Source organism: Coenobita brevimanus, chromosome 96 (assembly GCF_032717465.1).
Source record: "Coenobita brevimanus isolate Jiangsu-jjx chromosome 96, ASM3271746v2, whole genome shotgun sequence".
NCBI classification, from domain to species: Eukaryota; Metazoa; Arthropoda; class Malacostraca; order Decapoda; family Coenobitidae; genus Coenobita; species Coenobita brevimanus.
In genome coordinates this window covers 31,303,435-31,317,047 of record NC_137049.1, presented here as the reverse complement: position 1 = coordinate 31,317,047, position 13,613 = coordinate 31,303,435, and the positions used below count along the sequence as shown (strand labels likewise).

General features: G+C 45.5%; 1 protein-coding gene across 1 annotated transcript in view; it reads left to right on the top strand.

The window, feature by feature from the left end:
* Positions 1-13,613, top strand: part of LOC145413547 (plexin-B-like) — an 889,679-nt gene that overhangs the window by 802,958 nt on the left and 73,108 nt on the right. The window contains exons 8-9 of the mRNA XM_080283243.1: positions 7,726-7,995; positions 8,125-9,325. Of these exons, the coding sequence (XP_080139369.1) occupies positions 7,726-7,995; positions 8,125-9,325 (1,471 nt within the window). The remainder of the gene's footprint in view (positions 1-7,725; positions 7,996-8,124; positions 9,326-13,613) is intronic.

Genomic DNA, 13,613 nt, shown 5'->3' with positions numbered 1-13,613 from the left:
CTCCCTCACCACTCATCACTCCCTCACCACTCATCACTCCCTCACCACTCATCACTTCCCTCACCACTCATCACTTCCCTCACCACCTCTCTCGCCACTCCCTCATCACTCACCACCTCCCTCACCACTCATCACTCCCTCACCACTCATCACTGACCACCTCCCTGACCATTCACCACTCCCTCACCACTCGCCACCTCCCTTCATGACTATCTCCCCCATCGCTTGTCCTCGTCTCCCTCACCAGTCACCCGCGTATTCTTCACCACACACCACCATCCTCACCACTAGCCAACTCTCCCCTCCTCACCATGTGCCATCTCTCCCTTTTAAAGTATCTCTCCTCAGAGCTCAGAGTTTTCATCTCCCCGACAGTCGTTTCTTGTCTCACCAGCCGGCCACCTTAACCCTTTACCTCTTTGACTGGTAATTTCCTCTAATTGCAGTTAACCCTTTCCGCCCGAGAACGTTATCTGTACCATGCTGTCTTGATTTTATTTACTTTAGGACAGACATTTCGAATTGGATGGGCTAGATAAAGCCTTCATTAACCGCTTCATCAGCGAACACTTTGAAGCTGAAGGAATTCTCTTAGTAATAGTAAATGTAAACTAAAATAGAACACTGGATTCAAGGATTTAATCAGAATCAAATTACTATGATACTGTACCCCGCGCTGATAAGCCTCTCTGTAAAGCTGTACCTTCTCAGCCACCATGATTCATGGATAGTCTCTGAAGTTGCAGAATAAATATGAACACGCTGTGTAACAAAGATCGCCATTTTTTCTGTTATAAGAATGTTAATATAACCAGTTAGAAGGGATTGTTAGGAGTTCAAAGGAGTACAAAGGAAAGCAAACAGCAACATACCTGTTGGTCCTTTCGAGTCAGTCTGTTGCTGGATAGGTGATAACTAACGTAACTAGTCTCTCTCTCAAAGACATGGATAGGAAATGAGTTGGGTACGTCCCTCGGCTGAATTTAGTTCTCTCATCAATCCCGTCTTCACTGCAGGTTCTGTCAGACCAGCTTCTGACCTCACACTCAACAGTTTGCCTTTTCCCAGTTATCATTCCTACAGACCACCTTCTCTCAACAGTCTTTTCCTCTCACATGACTGTTTTTAACCGGGATAACCCTCTTCAGTTTCCCCCTCTCACATCATCATCCCCCACCCGTCCATGCCCCTCGCCTCCGTCCTTTACTTCCCTCCAATATCCTCTCTCCCCCACGCTTTTACTTTCTTCCCCGCAGGTATCCTCCCCTCCCCCCCATAAATGTCCTTTCTCCTCTCAGATGTCCTCCTCTCGCTTGTCCGTTCTTCCCCACCCTTGTTCCCTCTCCTACACTCTCGTCCCCTCACCCCGCACGCTCTCCCACCACTCAGGACCCTCGTGATTGCGCATGAAAAGAGTGAGGCAGGAAGGAAGGAGTCACTTGGTAGCCCCCGCTTTCACACGGGACGTTGTGTGAAGACGGACGTAGGGTGGAGGATAGAGGGTTAGGTAGAAGGATGGAATATTACTGGTAAAAGGATGAGATGTTAGGAGGGAGTATATCGATGGATGAAAACTGAGTAAAAGATAGTAGGATTTAAAAAAGGGGTAGATGAAAAAATGGATGAAACCACGATAAAAGGAGAAACCAAGATGAAAGAATGGAGGGTTAGGCTATGGATGAAAATGTTAATACAACATTACTGTACAGAGCAACACAATGGAAATTACTTAATAACACATTTGCAGATTCTTATGAAGCTGTCCACCTTAGGTTAAAGTACTGGGGTGTTTCTTGTATTTCTTGCTATTAGAGTAAGAACCAGGTAAATATATCATAAAGCTTCTTTATGAAAGGGTGAGATGCAACAGTAGGGTTACGATCATTTTGATGTTTAAGGATGAAGGCATATTTGGAATATTAACATGCGAAATAGGAGGAGGCCAAACTGATAATGTTTAAACTTTGAGGAGGATAGGTATTTTCTTTGCTATATTAAATTAATCGACGTTTGATTTAAAAATATAAAACACTCAGGACTAAAGGGGCCAAATTCCTCCATAATAATTTGCAGAAAACATGACTAGGAAGTAAGTCTGCGATATCGATGTTTGATACCAGACTAAGGACACCAGTGAGCTCGAGGCTGGTCTTAGTCCATTTAGATGGTCAGGAAAGGACTGATATTTGGCCGTGTTTACTCTCATTTTATTACCAGCCTACCAAGAAGCTTTTATGTGACCCTACCCACAAGCCGTTGCTTCCGCCTACCCCTCGTGACTATAACTCGGCTCATGACACACAAGAATTTGTACCTGTCTCTTCCACCTTATTACACCTGGCTTCCCTACCTCGCCGCTAGCCCCTTTTGTCCCGCTCATCTTTTATTCACTCCTCAACTTTCTTTTCATACCTTGATAATCACTACTCATCTTCAGCCCATTCACCCCTACCACCCATAACTCCTCGCCTACCTACCTACCAGCCTTCTGAGATTTTTTACGCCCTTTTTTCTCATCACTTCTTTTCGTTACTCATGTTTAGGTTTCTGCATTAGCGCTTCTTTTTCGGTCATTCTCATAATCCCTATTTTTCTTCCTCCCGTGTCCAGTTTTTACCTTTCTCTTCTTCCCCTTTTCCTACCTTTTCCTACTTCATTTTAACCAGCATCCCTCGTATATTAACTTATGCATCATGTCCTTGCATCTACCTTTACTCCACGTTTCCTTCACTTTTTTTTTTTTCCTCCTTCTCCTCCTCCTTCTCTATTCCATGCTTGCATTTTCTTACATTCTCCCATTCTCCATTATTTTTACTGTCTGCCTCCCCTCTTGCTTTTCCTTCATTTTCTTCTTTTCTCCCTCTTCTCTCTCGTCCATCCTACCACCCTCTCCATCTCCATCCTATCTTTCGTTTTCTCCTTATCTCCAAGCCTACCCCTTTTTCCCACCCCCATACGCGTGCCGGGAGACCCACCAAATTACAGCCTTTTGCTTTCATCTACGGTCCGAGTTAATGGGTAGCGAATAGGGGGCGATTTGTCGCTGGGGACAGGGTGATTATGTGCACGCGTATCGAGGTGATGGGGGAGGGGGTGGAGGGGGGAGGGATGGGTTAGGCAGAGAGAGAGAGAGAGAGAGAGAATCACATAAGTAAGCTATAAACTGCAAGACCAGTATAATGCTCAACAGCTTAAGCGAAAGGAAGGCACCAAAACGGAAGAGCTGGAGGGAAGTTGTGGGAATACGAAGAAAGGGCTTAAAGATGGAGATTTGTGATACTGGGAAAGAGAGAGAGAGAGAGAGAGAATAGAACAAACTTTCAACCATAATACCAACAGTCGAACTAAGAGTGAATAGCAACAGTGTTATAGAGTAGGTGGATCCTTCGCCTCTCATATTTCTTTCTTCATCCTTTGCAATCCCAGTTCCATCCTTTCCATCATCATTTTCATATTTTCACACATCTTTTGCTTGTACATGCTCCTCTCTCTCTCTCTCTCTCTCTCTCTCTCTCTCTCTCTCTCCCCCCCTCCTATATCTGTTTTAATATTTTGTCTATTTTGCCGTATTTTTCTCTTCCTCTCTCCTTCCTCTCCCCTCCCCGCATTTTATTTTTTTTTCTTTGTTTATATGTTCTTTTTTTCATTGTCTTGCTGTACTTTTTCCAGACATCTTCTGACTTGTAGCTTTCTCCTTTTTTTTTTTTTTTCCCCCAACCTACCCTTCCTTTCTCATATTCCTCCTTTTTTTCTGTTTTTCTTCTGTTTTCTTTATATTGTTTCTATCCTTGCTTTTTATTGTATTCTTCATTAATTTCTCAGTTCCTTTTATATTATTCTCTTCTCCCACTTTTTATCTTTTCACCCCTTCACTTCCCTGCTTTCTTTCCTCGTTACTGTTACATACTCCCGAGCCTCATCCAACCACCGCCTTCTTGCTGTAGCCTATCTTCTAGCCACCCTGCTCTCGTACTCTTCCTCTCCCGGTAAACATAAGCAACCCTTTTTTCCCCTTTTCTACAAGTAAGTGGGGCGGTTCCTGACATCCCGAAGACACACAGCCTTGATTGTGGTGTTTGGCTTCATGTTTGGTCGTTGCTGTCGTAAAGTAGTACCCCCCCCCCCCCCACCGCACACATGCACGCGCGCGCACGCGACCGCTCGCTCTCTCGCTCTCTCTCTCTCTCTCTCTCTCTCTCTCTCTTTCTTTCTTTCTCTCACACACACACACACACACACACACACACACACACACACACACACACACACACACACACACACACACACACACACACACACACACACACACACACACACACACACACACACACACACACACACAGTTTGGTTTATCGTGTAGGAACATTATTATAGAGCCATTTTTCATACTGCTGCATATCTATACTTGTGGCCCCTTATTATCGATATTACCGTCATGATAATAAAGGTTATATGGATTTGTTTTAAAAGTCTCATTGTATCTGACCTATAGCATGTTTTAGTTTGTGGCCTGGTGTGATATTAGAGGATATTTAGGTTGGCCATAATCAGCCTACTTCCTGTTACGTTTTTGAGATACTAGCGATATATGTAACTCGCGAAAATTATGACCGTCCACCTGATTCGTATGATAACGTCGGTAGTTGTGTGAAAAGTGGTATGTGAAACGTATAGCTATTTTTGTTATCGCTGTTCCGTATAGTGGATCGTGTGAATGCGGTGGGATGCCTGCGGCCTCCTTCAGGTGTGGTTGCTCATTAGTGGGTGTATTGTACCTGGCAGTGTGTGTATCGCCCGGCCGCACCCCCTCATTTGTCTCATACCGCCTCCCCTGGCCTCATCACCACATCTCTTCTATTGTTCTCCACATCGCCGCTTTCCTCTTACTAATTCCGTAGCTCTCGCCTTCTCATTTATCCTCCGTTTCGGCTTATCAGTCTCCTTTATTTTCGCTCATTCATTCGTTCTCTGTTTCCGTTCGTCGTTCTCCCTCATGCTTGCCCTCCCACTTGTTTTGCGTTTCCATTCATTTTATATCAGTTACTCTGGCCTTTTCACTTGTTCTCTCTCCATTCATCTTTATCCCATACACAGGTCCATTCATTTATTCACCATTTCTGTTCATTGTTCTCCTCTTACCCTTTCATTTGTTCCCTGTTTCCGTTCATCTCTCCCTGTTTGTCGCCGTCACATTCATTATACATTTCCATTAATCTTTCCTTACTTTCGCTCTCTCATTTCTCACAGTCCGTTCATCTCTCGGGCTTCTGGTGGGCACAGCTGTTCATTGTTCTCTTCATCACATATCTCGATTTCCATTGTTCTTGGTATTCAGTCGCTTACCTTTCATTTCTCTCCATTGTAGTTCCCGTGTATTGCATTCATCTTTTCTCTGCTTGTCCCTGTGCTCATGACTGTAATTGAATTTTCATCGCTTGCATCACCGTCTCCTCTACGTCTCCATTGTTCTTCACACCCCACTCATCTTCGCTTCATTCCTGTTTGTTTGAGCTCCATTCCATTACTTTCACTTCCCTTCTTTGTCTACTTCTGAAAGTTAATACTTGCATTTAATTTTCATACCCTAACTCTTTCTTTGCCTTTGCTCCCAGCCCCCCTCCTCCCCTCTTTTTAATTTGCCGCTTCTGATTAAGTTTCTTTTCATTCACAGTCTTAACTTTTCTCATCAGAGTTTCGCAGTCTTACATGTTTTGATTATTCTTAGTCTTCGTACCATGTTTCCTCTTTGTTAGCGCGTTCTATACACACACACACACACACACACACACACACACACACACACACACGATGGAAAAAAAGACCAACCTAATACCTGATTTTCGCATCGCACCACCACTCCATCGCATCGTCTCCTTTTCAATCGCTTCTCCAATACCCGTTCCTTCATCCACCCACCCCAGCCTCCACAACTCGCATCCCCTTCCCCGTTCCATAACTCCGGGGTGTCAGAGAGCCGCGGGAACGAAGCCAGGTGACAGGGATACGGATGATGACGCATGGAAGCCCTCTCGTGATTGGTCCATTTGTTTTGTCTGCAGCCAATGATGAGGGCCACGTCAGGGATACACACTATGATGCATGGCGGTGCGGGGTATGTGTGTGGGTGCTGATTGGTCGGATGAGGGAAAAGCGAGGAGTGGTTTGACGGAAGGAGAGGCAATCTACCGCACTTATGCCAGCTGTCAGGCGGCGTGACTGATGGGGACCCGGGAAAAATGGAGGGGTTTGGGGAGCTATGCGGCTGTGCTTGAGGGAGGAATGGAGAGTTAGGGGTATGGAGGGGTAGAGAATAGGGAGTGAGGTAGATCAGGGTGAATGGAGGTAGAGGAAAAATAGTGGTTTCTGTGGGGAGCAGAAGGAAAGGATGAATGGTTAGTAAAAGGGTGGATGGTTAGATAGAGGAAGGATGGATGGATGGATGGATAGATAGAGAAAGGATGGATCGATAGAGGAAAGTGGGTGGGCACATGTTAGAACGTAGAGACAGTGATGGTTAGAGGAAGGATGGATGGATACTTAAAGAGTTAGAGGAAGGTTAGATTGATGGAAGGATAGAGAATAGAGGGGGTTAGAGAAGTGAATGGATGGAGGGTCAGAGGATGGAGCAACCGTTAGAGGAAGAATAAACGAAAGTTATGAAAATGCTGTGAATTTAGGGGTAGGACTAGATACAGGATTAGAGAAAGGGTGGATGGGTTGAGGGTTGGAGGAATAGTGGGTGGGTGGAGAAGAGAATAGAGAGAACGTTTGAGAAAAGGTGGATAATGGAGGAAGAAAAGAACAGGTGAATGTAGGAATGATGGATTGAGGAAGAGAGGGAGGGTTGGAAAAAAGCATGGATGTATTGAGGATGAGAAAAGCGAGAGAGGGTTTGAAGATGGCGAGGGTGGATGGATGGATTGATGGGGAAAATGATAAGGAGCTAGGATAGACTGAGAACTTTGCGAGGAGACTGATGATGTTGGGGACGCCAGAGGAGTCGTTGCTGCAGACCGTAATTGAGAAACGAGCGTCGAATCAAGAGCACGCAGCTAGAAACAGAGCAGCACCTGTAACAGTAATAATAGTAGTAGTAGTAGTAGCAGTAATAATAGCAGTAGTAAGCAGTGGTAGTAGTAGTAATCCATGCGTAGAGCATAAAGCAGTAAGACAGTGTGAAGTGGTGTGGTGGGAGTGGCAAGCGACTGGGAACTTGCACCTTATCCTCTAGTCGGCATATTTTAGGACACACGTGGTGACGGCTTGATAAGCATACTGGGGCAGTGGCAGGTGTTGGGGCTTAGTGATATGGGAGGTGATTGTCAGGTGTCGATGTTGGTGACATGGATTGCTTCCTGGGGTCATCGGTACAAGGTCTTGCTGGTTACCTGGGGCTCATCTGGCAAGCCTCAGATACTACAGCAGTGTGACCTCATAATTTCTCCCATCTGTAAAAGAAGTGTATTAAATTGTGTATTGATATCACGTTGCCGTGAATTGTTTAGATGGAAGAATTTTGCTAACATTTGACACTGTTGATTATTGAGGAACAACACAGATCCGGCATATATGAAGAGTCCAAGTCGGGTCAAAACTGTTATATCTCTCCAGTAAAAAATAAAAAGCAGGTATAATTTTTCCATTTAATAATACTTTCCTTTCACCATCAACCCGTGGTACTATGGCTCCAAAATTATTATTTTAATCAATTTTTCTTTATTGCAGATCCAGCCTTTAGCGGGTCCCTTAGAGGGCGGAACACTAGTGACCATAGAGGGCAGCAACCTGGGCCTTAAGGAGGAGGACGTCCGTGAGAATGTGTACATTGGAGACATGCCGTGTCACGTGCATGATTACAGGGTTTCTGTGAAGATAACATGCAGGACAAGCCCAGCCCCTCTGCGTCGCAGCCAGTCAGACACTGACCTGCAGTTCCCTGTGAGAGTCTCAACACCAGCAGGCACCACCCGGTCCACAGTCAAATTCACCTACAGAGTATGTTGATTCTCATAATTGTATGTAACACGTGTCTTTGATGATGATCCTGATAATTAGTTAAATTATTAGTTCGGCAAATGGTCAGCTTTATAGTTTTAACATTTTCTCCTCTGTTTTCCTTTGCAGAATGTGAGCGTGACTGGTGTGTGGCCAACCCATGGGCCAGTATCGGGCGGGACGGTGCTCTCCATCAGCGGCCGCTTCCTGAATATCGGGTCTCACGTGTCGGCTCATCTGGATAACCTGCCTTGCATCGTCAATAAAACCCAGTCCTCATCACACCGGTTGGTCTGTGTCACGTCAAGGGCTGTGGCAGATGATGCTGGAAAGAATGATGAAACTTTGCCCAGGACGGTGAGGACACTGACTGTGACAGTGGATGGAGCTCAGCGCACTCTAGCTTCACCCTTCACCTACACACCAGATCCCCGTGTCCTGGAACTGAAGCCATTACGCAGCCCTTGGAGTGGTGGTCGGCTGGTGACTGTGCACGGGACGCACCTGGACGCCATCCAAGCACCCCGCATCACTGTCAACCTTTTTGATCGCGTCCTCAACTCCTCCTCTTGTCGTGTGCTCAGCTCTGACCAGATGGAGTGCCCATCACCTCCCCTTAATCGTGACACTGTCCTTGCCATCTTGGAAGCTGAAGAAAACTTGCGCCGTCGTCGTCGTAGCCGCAGCAACAGGTCACATAAGACACCAAGGTCGTTACGAAGACGAGGACACGATAAAGACGAGGTGTCTGTTGACGTGGGCTTTGTGATGGATGGCGTGAAAACGGTGATGCTCCTACGAAAGAGTTTTCCAGAGGTACAGTCGAGCCTAACTTACCTTCCTGACCCCATCTACTATCCATTCCCTCGTGGCGTGAAGCTGTACAAGGGTGATACGCTGGTGGTGGAGGGCGAACACATCAACGACGCCGCTGATGAGAGCGACGTTCGTGTCACCATTGGCACCGGCGTGTGCAATGTTACATCATTAGCGGCAACGCAACTGGTTTGCACGCCACCAGAACTTCAGCCAGACCCGACAGACGAACGCGGCATCTTCACCCCAGAGCAGCTGCCTTTGGTGGTCATTCATGTGGGTCAGTATCTGCGTTTCCCTTTGGGTGTTCTTCGGTATGAGCGTCATCGACAGTTCCCACTGACTCCAGAAGGCATTGCGGGACTGGCAGGAGGAGGGCTTTTCCTGGTGCTTGCGTCCTTCGTGGTTTTGGCAGTGTACCGACGCAAGTCCTCCCAAGCAGAGCGTGTATACAAACTAATGCAGCTTCAAATGGACAGCCTTGAAAGCCACGTTCGCACGGAGTGTAAACAAGGTGAGAGTAATGATTATTCTGATTGTTCACCCTTTTTCTTAAATATTTCTGAACAGTTTTCCTAGTTCTTACACGTTAATTTTGCTTTTACTATCCACCTCTGGCCAGGCGGACCAAGGTTGAGAAGCAATCTTCTCTGTCCGTAAATTAGTGACAACCCAAAAACTTGCCGTCTCAGTAATATATGCCCTGCTAGTACCACTCACGCACACTTTTATAATAAAGAAAAATCACTCCCTTGTTTGCAGCCACTCTTTACCGTATAGTCCACAAGGCTCTATAATAACTGGTCATAAATAGCATCTGGTGGAGTGAGTGTCTGGATAGGTAATTGCACACGGCATTCCTGCCGCTCCCCATAAACTCCGTCCTGTCTAGCCCACACTCTGCCCTAAATAACATCTGCCTCTTACAAGTGTGTGTACTTTATTTTCTCACATTTTTCCACCATATCCACCTTACTCATTCGCACACACTTTCTTCCCTGCTTGCATTCTACCATCCGTACTTTCCTTGCACATTATACTCCCTTTTACCCTCTCATGCCCCAAACTTCTAATCCACATCCAGATTTCAGTCACATGCACTTTCATTCCACCTGTGATACCTTGATTTTCACATGCCACTATCCACACCCACATTCACCTCTGACCACCTTTTTTCCACACACCCTACCTACGATCACCGTATTCCATTGGTCTGCCTATAACCATCTAAGTTCCACCACATATCGACACCCACACTTCTGCCACCACTTAGTTCTTCCCGGACAGTTCACGTATCATCTCTCATGCCCACATTCTACCTGACACCACATTATTTTACTCCCACGTTCCACACAGTATCGTACCAGTTTCCACACCCGTAATCCACATACTTTCTCCCACACCCACTGTCTACTTGCCACCATTTAATTCTGCATCCACAGTCCACATATCTCCCAAATTATCGTTCTTCATGCCCCAACCCACACTTTGCATACCATATACCCACACACCCCATTCCATATACCATTATCCACATACCACATTTCCTATTCCCAGTCATCATACCATCTCCTACCCCGGTAGTCCACATACCGTCTCCCAAATCCAGTGTTCGCATACCATTTCTCATACCCATAATCCACATACCATTTCTCACACCCATAGTCTGCAGGGAGTCTCGCACGTACAGTCTACATACCATCTCTCTCACACCCGCAGCTCACATTCTATCTTTCATACCCATAGTCCACATACCATGTCTCACAACCGCCTTCTACCTGCTACTACATTCTCCCTCCCTCCTATCCTCCACAAGTGAGCTAATTGGAGATTGTGTTTCCAGTGTCAACACGTCCACCCACAATAATCTACCCTCCCAACACACAGTCCTGTCTTTACGTCTTGCTCACCTCGATAACCCGCCCACCTGGACCCTGTGGTGTCTGGCCCGATGTCCCTCTCATGTCAGTTCCCTCTCGCTCCTCCTCCTCACCTGTCCTCTCTCCTCGCCTCTAAATTTCTCCCGTCCCCTTCTTACCCTTCTCCTCTTACATCTCCGCTCACCTTTTCCCCTCAATATCTGTAAACCCTTCCATTTCCTCCCTCCCGTCTCTCATCCGTCACCTTTCTCCCTCTCTTCCTCCTTACCTCTCCCTCACCTCTCGTTTCACCTCTTTTCCACGCCTCGTCTCCCGCATCTACTCTAAACCCTTCCATGTCCCGTTTCCTACATCCCTCTTCCCTCACATTCTCTCCCTCACCTCTCAGCCTTAATTCCAATACTTGTGAACTCTCATGTCTCATCCCTCCCACCGTATCCCTCCCTCTATCCCCCAACACCTGTCTACCGTTCCTTGTCCTCCCCTCCCACACATTCTCCCACACCTGTCCCTCCTCAATAGTCCGTCTAGATAGCAGTTGGGTATGAAACTACTCACTACAGATACCATCTCAGAAGTTGAGCCAGTTTCCTCCCACATTCGGAGATGGCTTATAATACCTTTGAATCGTCCGATTAAAGTTGTTCAAGCGACTGTCTAAACATACAACTTCTTTAATATCCACCCATTTTACTTTGAAACTTTCAGCACCCATTTTATTCTGATTTCTTCCATTCCACAGCAGTTACTTTGTCTTGTGTGACTCTTATCCAACTCTCTTCAAGAGATAGTCTATTTGCAGGAACACCCTGTTTACTTTTTCAGGGCCACCAGGCTTTACACTTTTTCGGATTATTTTGTATGCATAATAGACTGGTTAAATCTATAGTAAGGGATGATTATGACAATGAAAAGGTGTCGAGATATACGTGATAAATTATTGAAGGTTAGACACATGTCATAACCGCAAAGAGTAAAAAGCTACAATGAGAGAGAGAGAGAGAGAGAGAGAGAGAGAGAGAGAGAGAGAGAGAGAGAGAGAGAAACAGGTGATAAAAGGGGCACAGGTGTTGCCGACTTGAGCTTGCTAGTGCAGGTCGTCCATCTAGCTGCTGATCGCTTGTTTTTTTCAACTGTCTGGTCTCCAATCAGGCGGAGGTCGAGAGTGGGGCGAGGGAGAGGGGTGGTGTGAGGGTATTAGGAGGAGATCGAGAGCGAGGTGAAGGGGAGGGGTGGTGTGAGGTTATTTGGAGGTCGTCGTGAGCGGAGTGAGGGTGAGGGGTGATATGAAGGCAGTAGGAGGAGGTAGAGACCAGGCTGAGGGAGAGGGGTGGTGTGAGGATATTAGGAGGGGAATGTACGTGGATGATGATTAGTGAGAATAGGGAGGTGGAGTGGGTATGAGGGGAGTATTGATCAATGAGGTATTAAGGAGGGGAGTGTAGGTGGGTGATGTGGAGCGGTGGTTGAGAGGTGGAGTGAGAGTATGAAAATTATGTAAGGGATAAATGATGAGGCAGTATAAGGGAGGTGGTGAGGTAGTGTGAGAGTAGATCATAGGAGTATTGAAAGGAGAATGTGAGGGATAGGGAAGCAATGTGAGGATAGTACAGTATGAAGGGAGCGTAAGAGATGCGGAGCTGGTTAAGGAAGGAATCAAAGGAGTGCAAGGGATGAGGGGATGAGTATAAAGCAAGTGTAAGGGATGGGAAGGGGGTATAAGGAAAGTACAAGTGTAAGGGAGGGAGAAGGTAGAGAAAAGTATGAAGGGAGTGGCGTGAGGGTGGTATTAGAATGTAAGCTTGGAAAGATGGTATGAAAACAGTATAAGGAGAACGTAAGATTGAGGAGAAAAGATTAAGAGCAGGACAAGATAATATATAATATAATGAATAGGGGTGTGCTGAGAAAGAGAGAGAGAGAGAGAGAGAGAGAGAGAGAGAGAATTTGTAAATATGCAGTGAATGTGATCGAATGTTTGACATTTGGGTACAAGACTGGGACTGAAGAAAGGTAGTGTGGAGAAATTGGCAGAATGCTGAAATTGATGCGTCTTTATCATCAGCCGAAGCAGTAGGTTTATCACGAAGTATTTGCAGTTTCCATATCTTTTTGAGTTAGATCCCCGCGAATTAAGTGTTGTAAAAGTTATTGTTTTATGCAATTTTTATTTATATCTGGAAAATTAATGAATATAAAAAAAACTGAACATTTTAACAAAAGTTCCGACGTTTAATTCCAGGCCGGTGTGGGTATTTTCCACACATACTGGTATATTTTTGGTCTGCTTTTAATGAATCATCGGCGTTTAGTAACTTATTGTCATTGATTATTGTACCGTAGTGGCCCGTTCTTGTGCATCGTGTATCATACTGTTTTTAAGTGAACCAAGGACTTTTATTTCATACTTTCATAGTTTGAATAGCCTCTGCTTAAAGTGTACAGTACGATAATTGTTTTTTGGTTATTTCTTATTGTTACCAAACTGTTTACACAAACTATAAGAATCACTTACTGGTTAAGGTGTTAAAGAAAGCAGTATCTAACATCAACGCTAAAAATCTCACAGGCTGCAAAACATATTGGGAAATAAAAATAAAACATCCTACGTCATCTGAAGTAAGGGGCTAACTTATCTATTTGTATTTATTTTTACCAGTATCTAGCAAGTCAGCAGCTATTACCCTCGTCTATGTTATAGATACTTTGACTATGTTGGCGGTTTTGTGGCAATGATGAGGCTATTATTCATTGTATGGGTATAGATTATTCGCCTTTGTGTAGCGGAGGGTTGTTACACTGGTCGAGCCAACAGGGTGACAAATAACTATCATTTATGAGGCTGATCGATGCGGTACACCTGCCCTCACCAGCCTTATTCCATCCCTCCTCTCTCACCTCTCCTCTTCTTCCCCCTTTTCC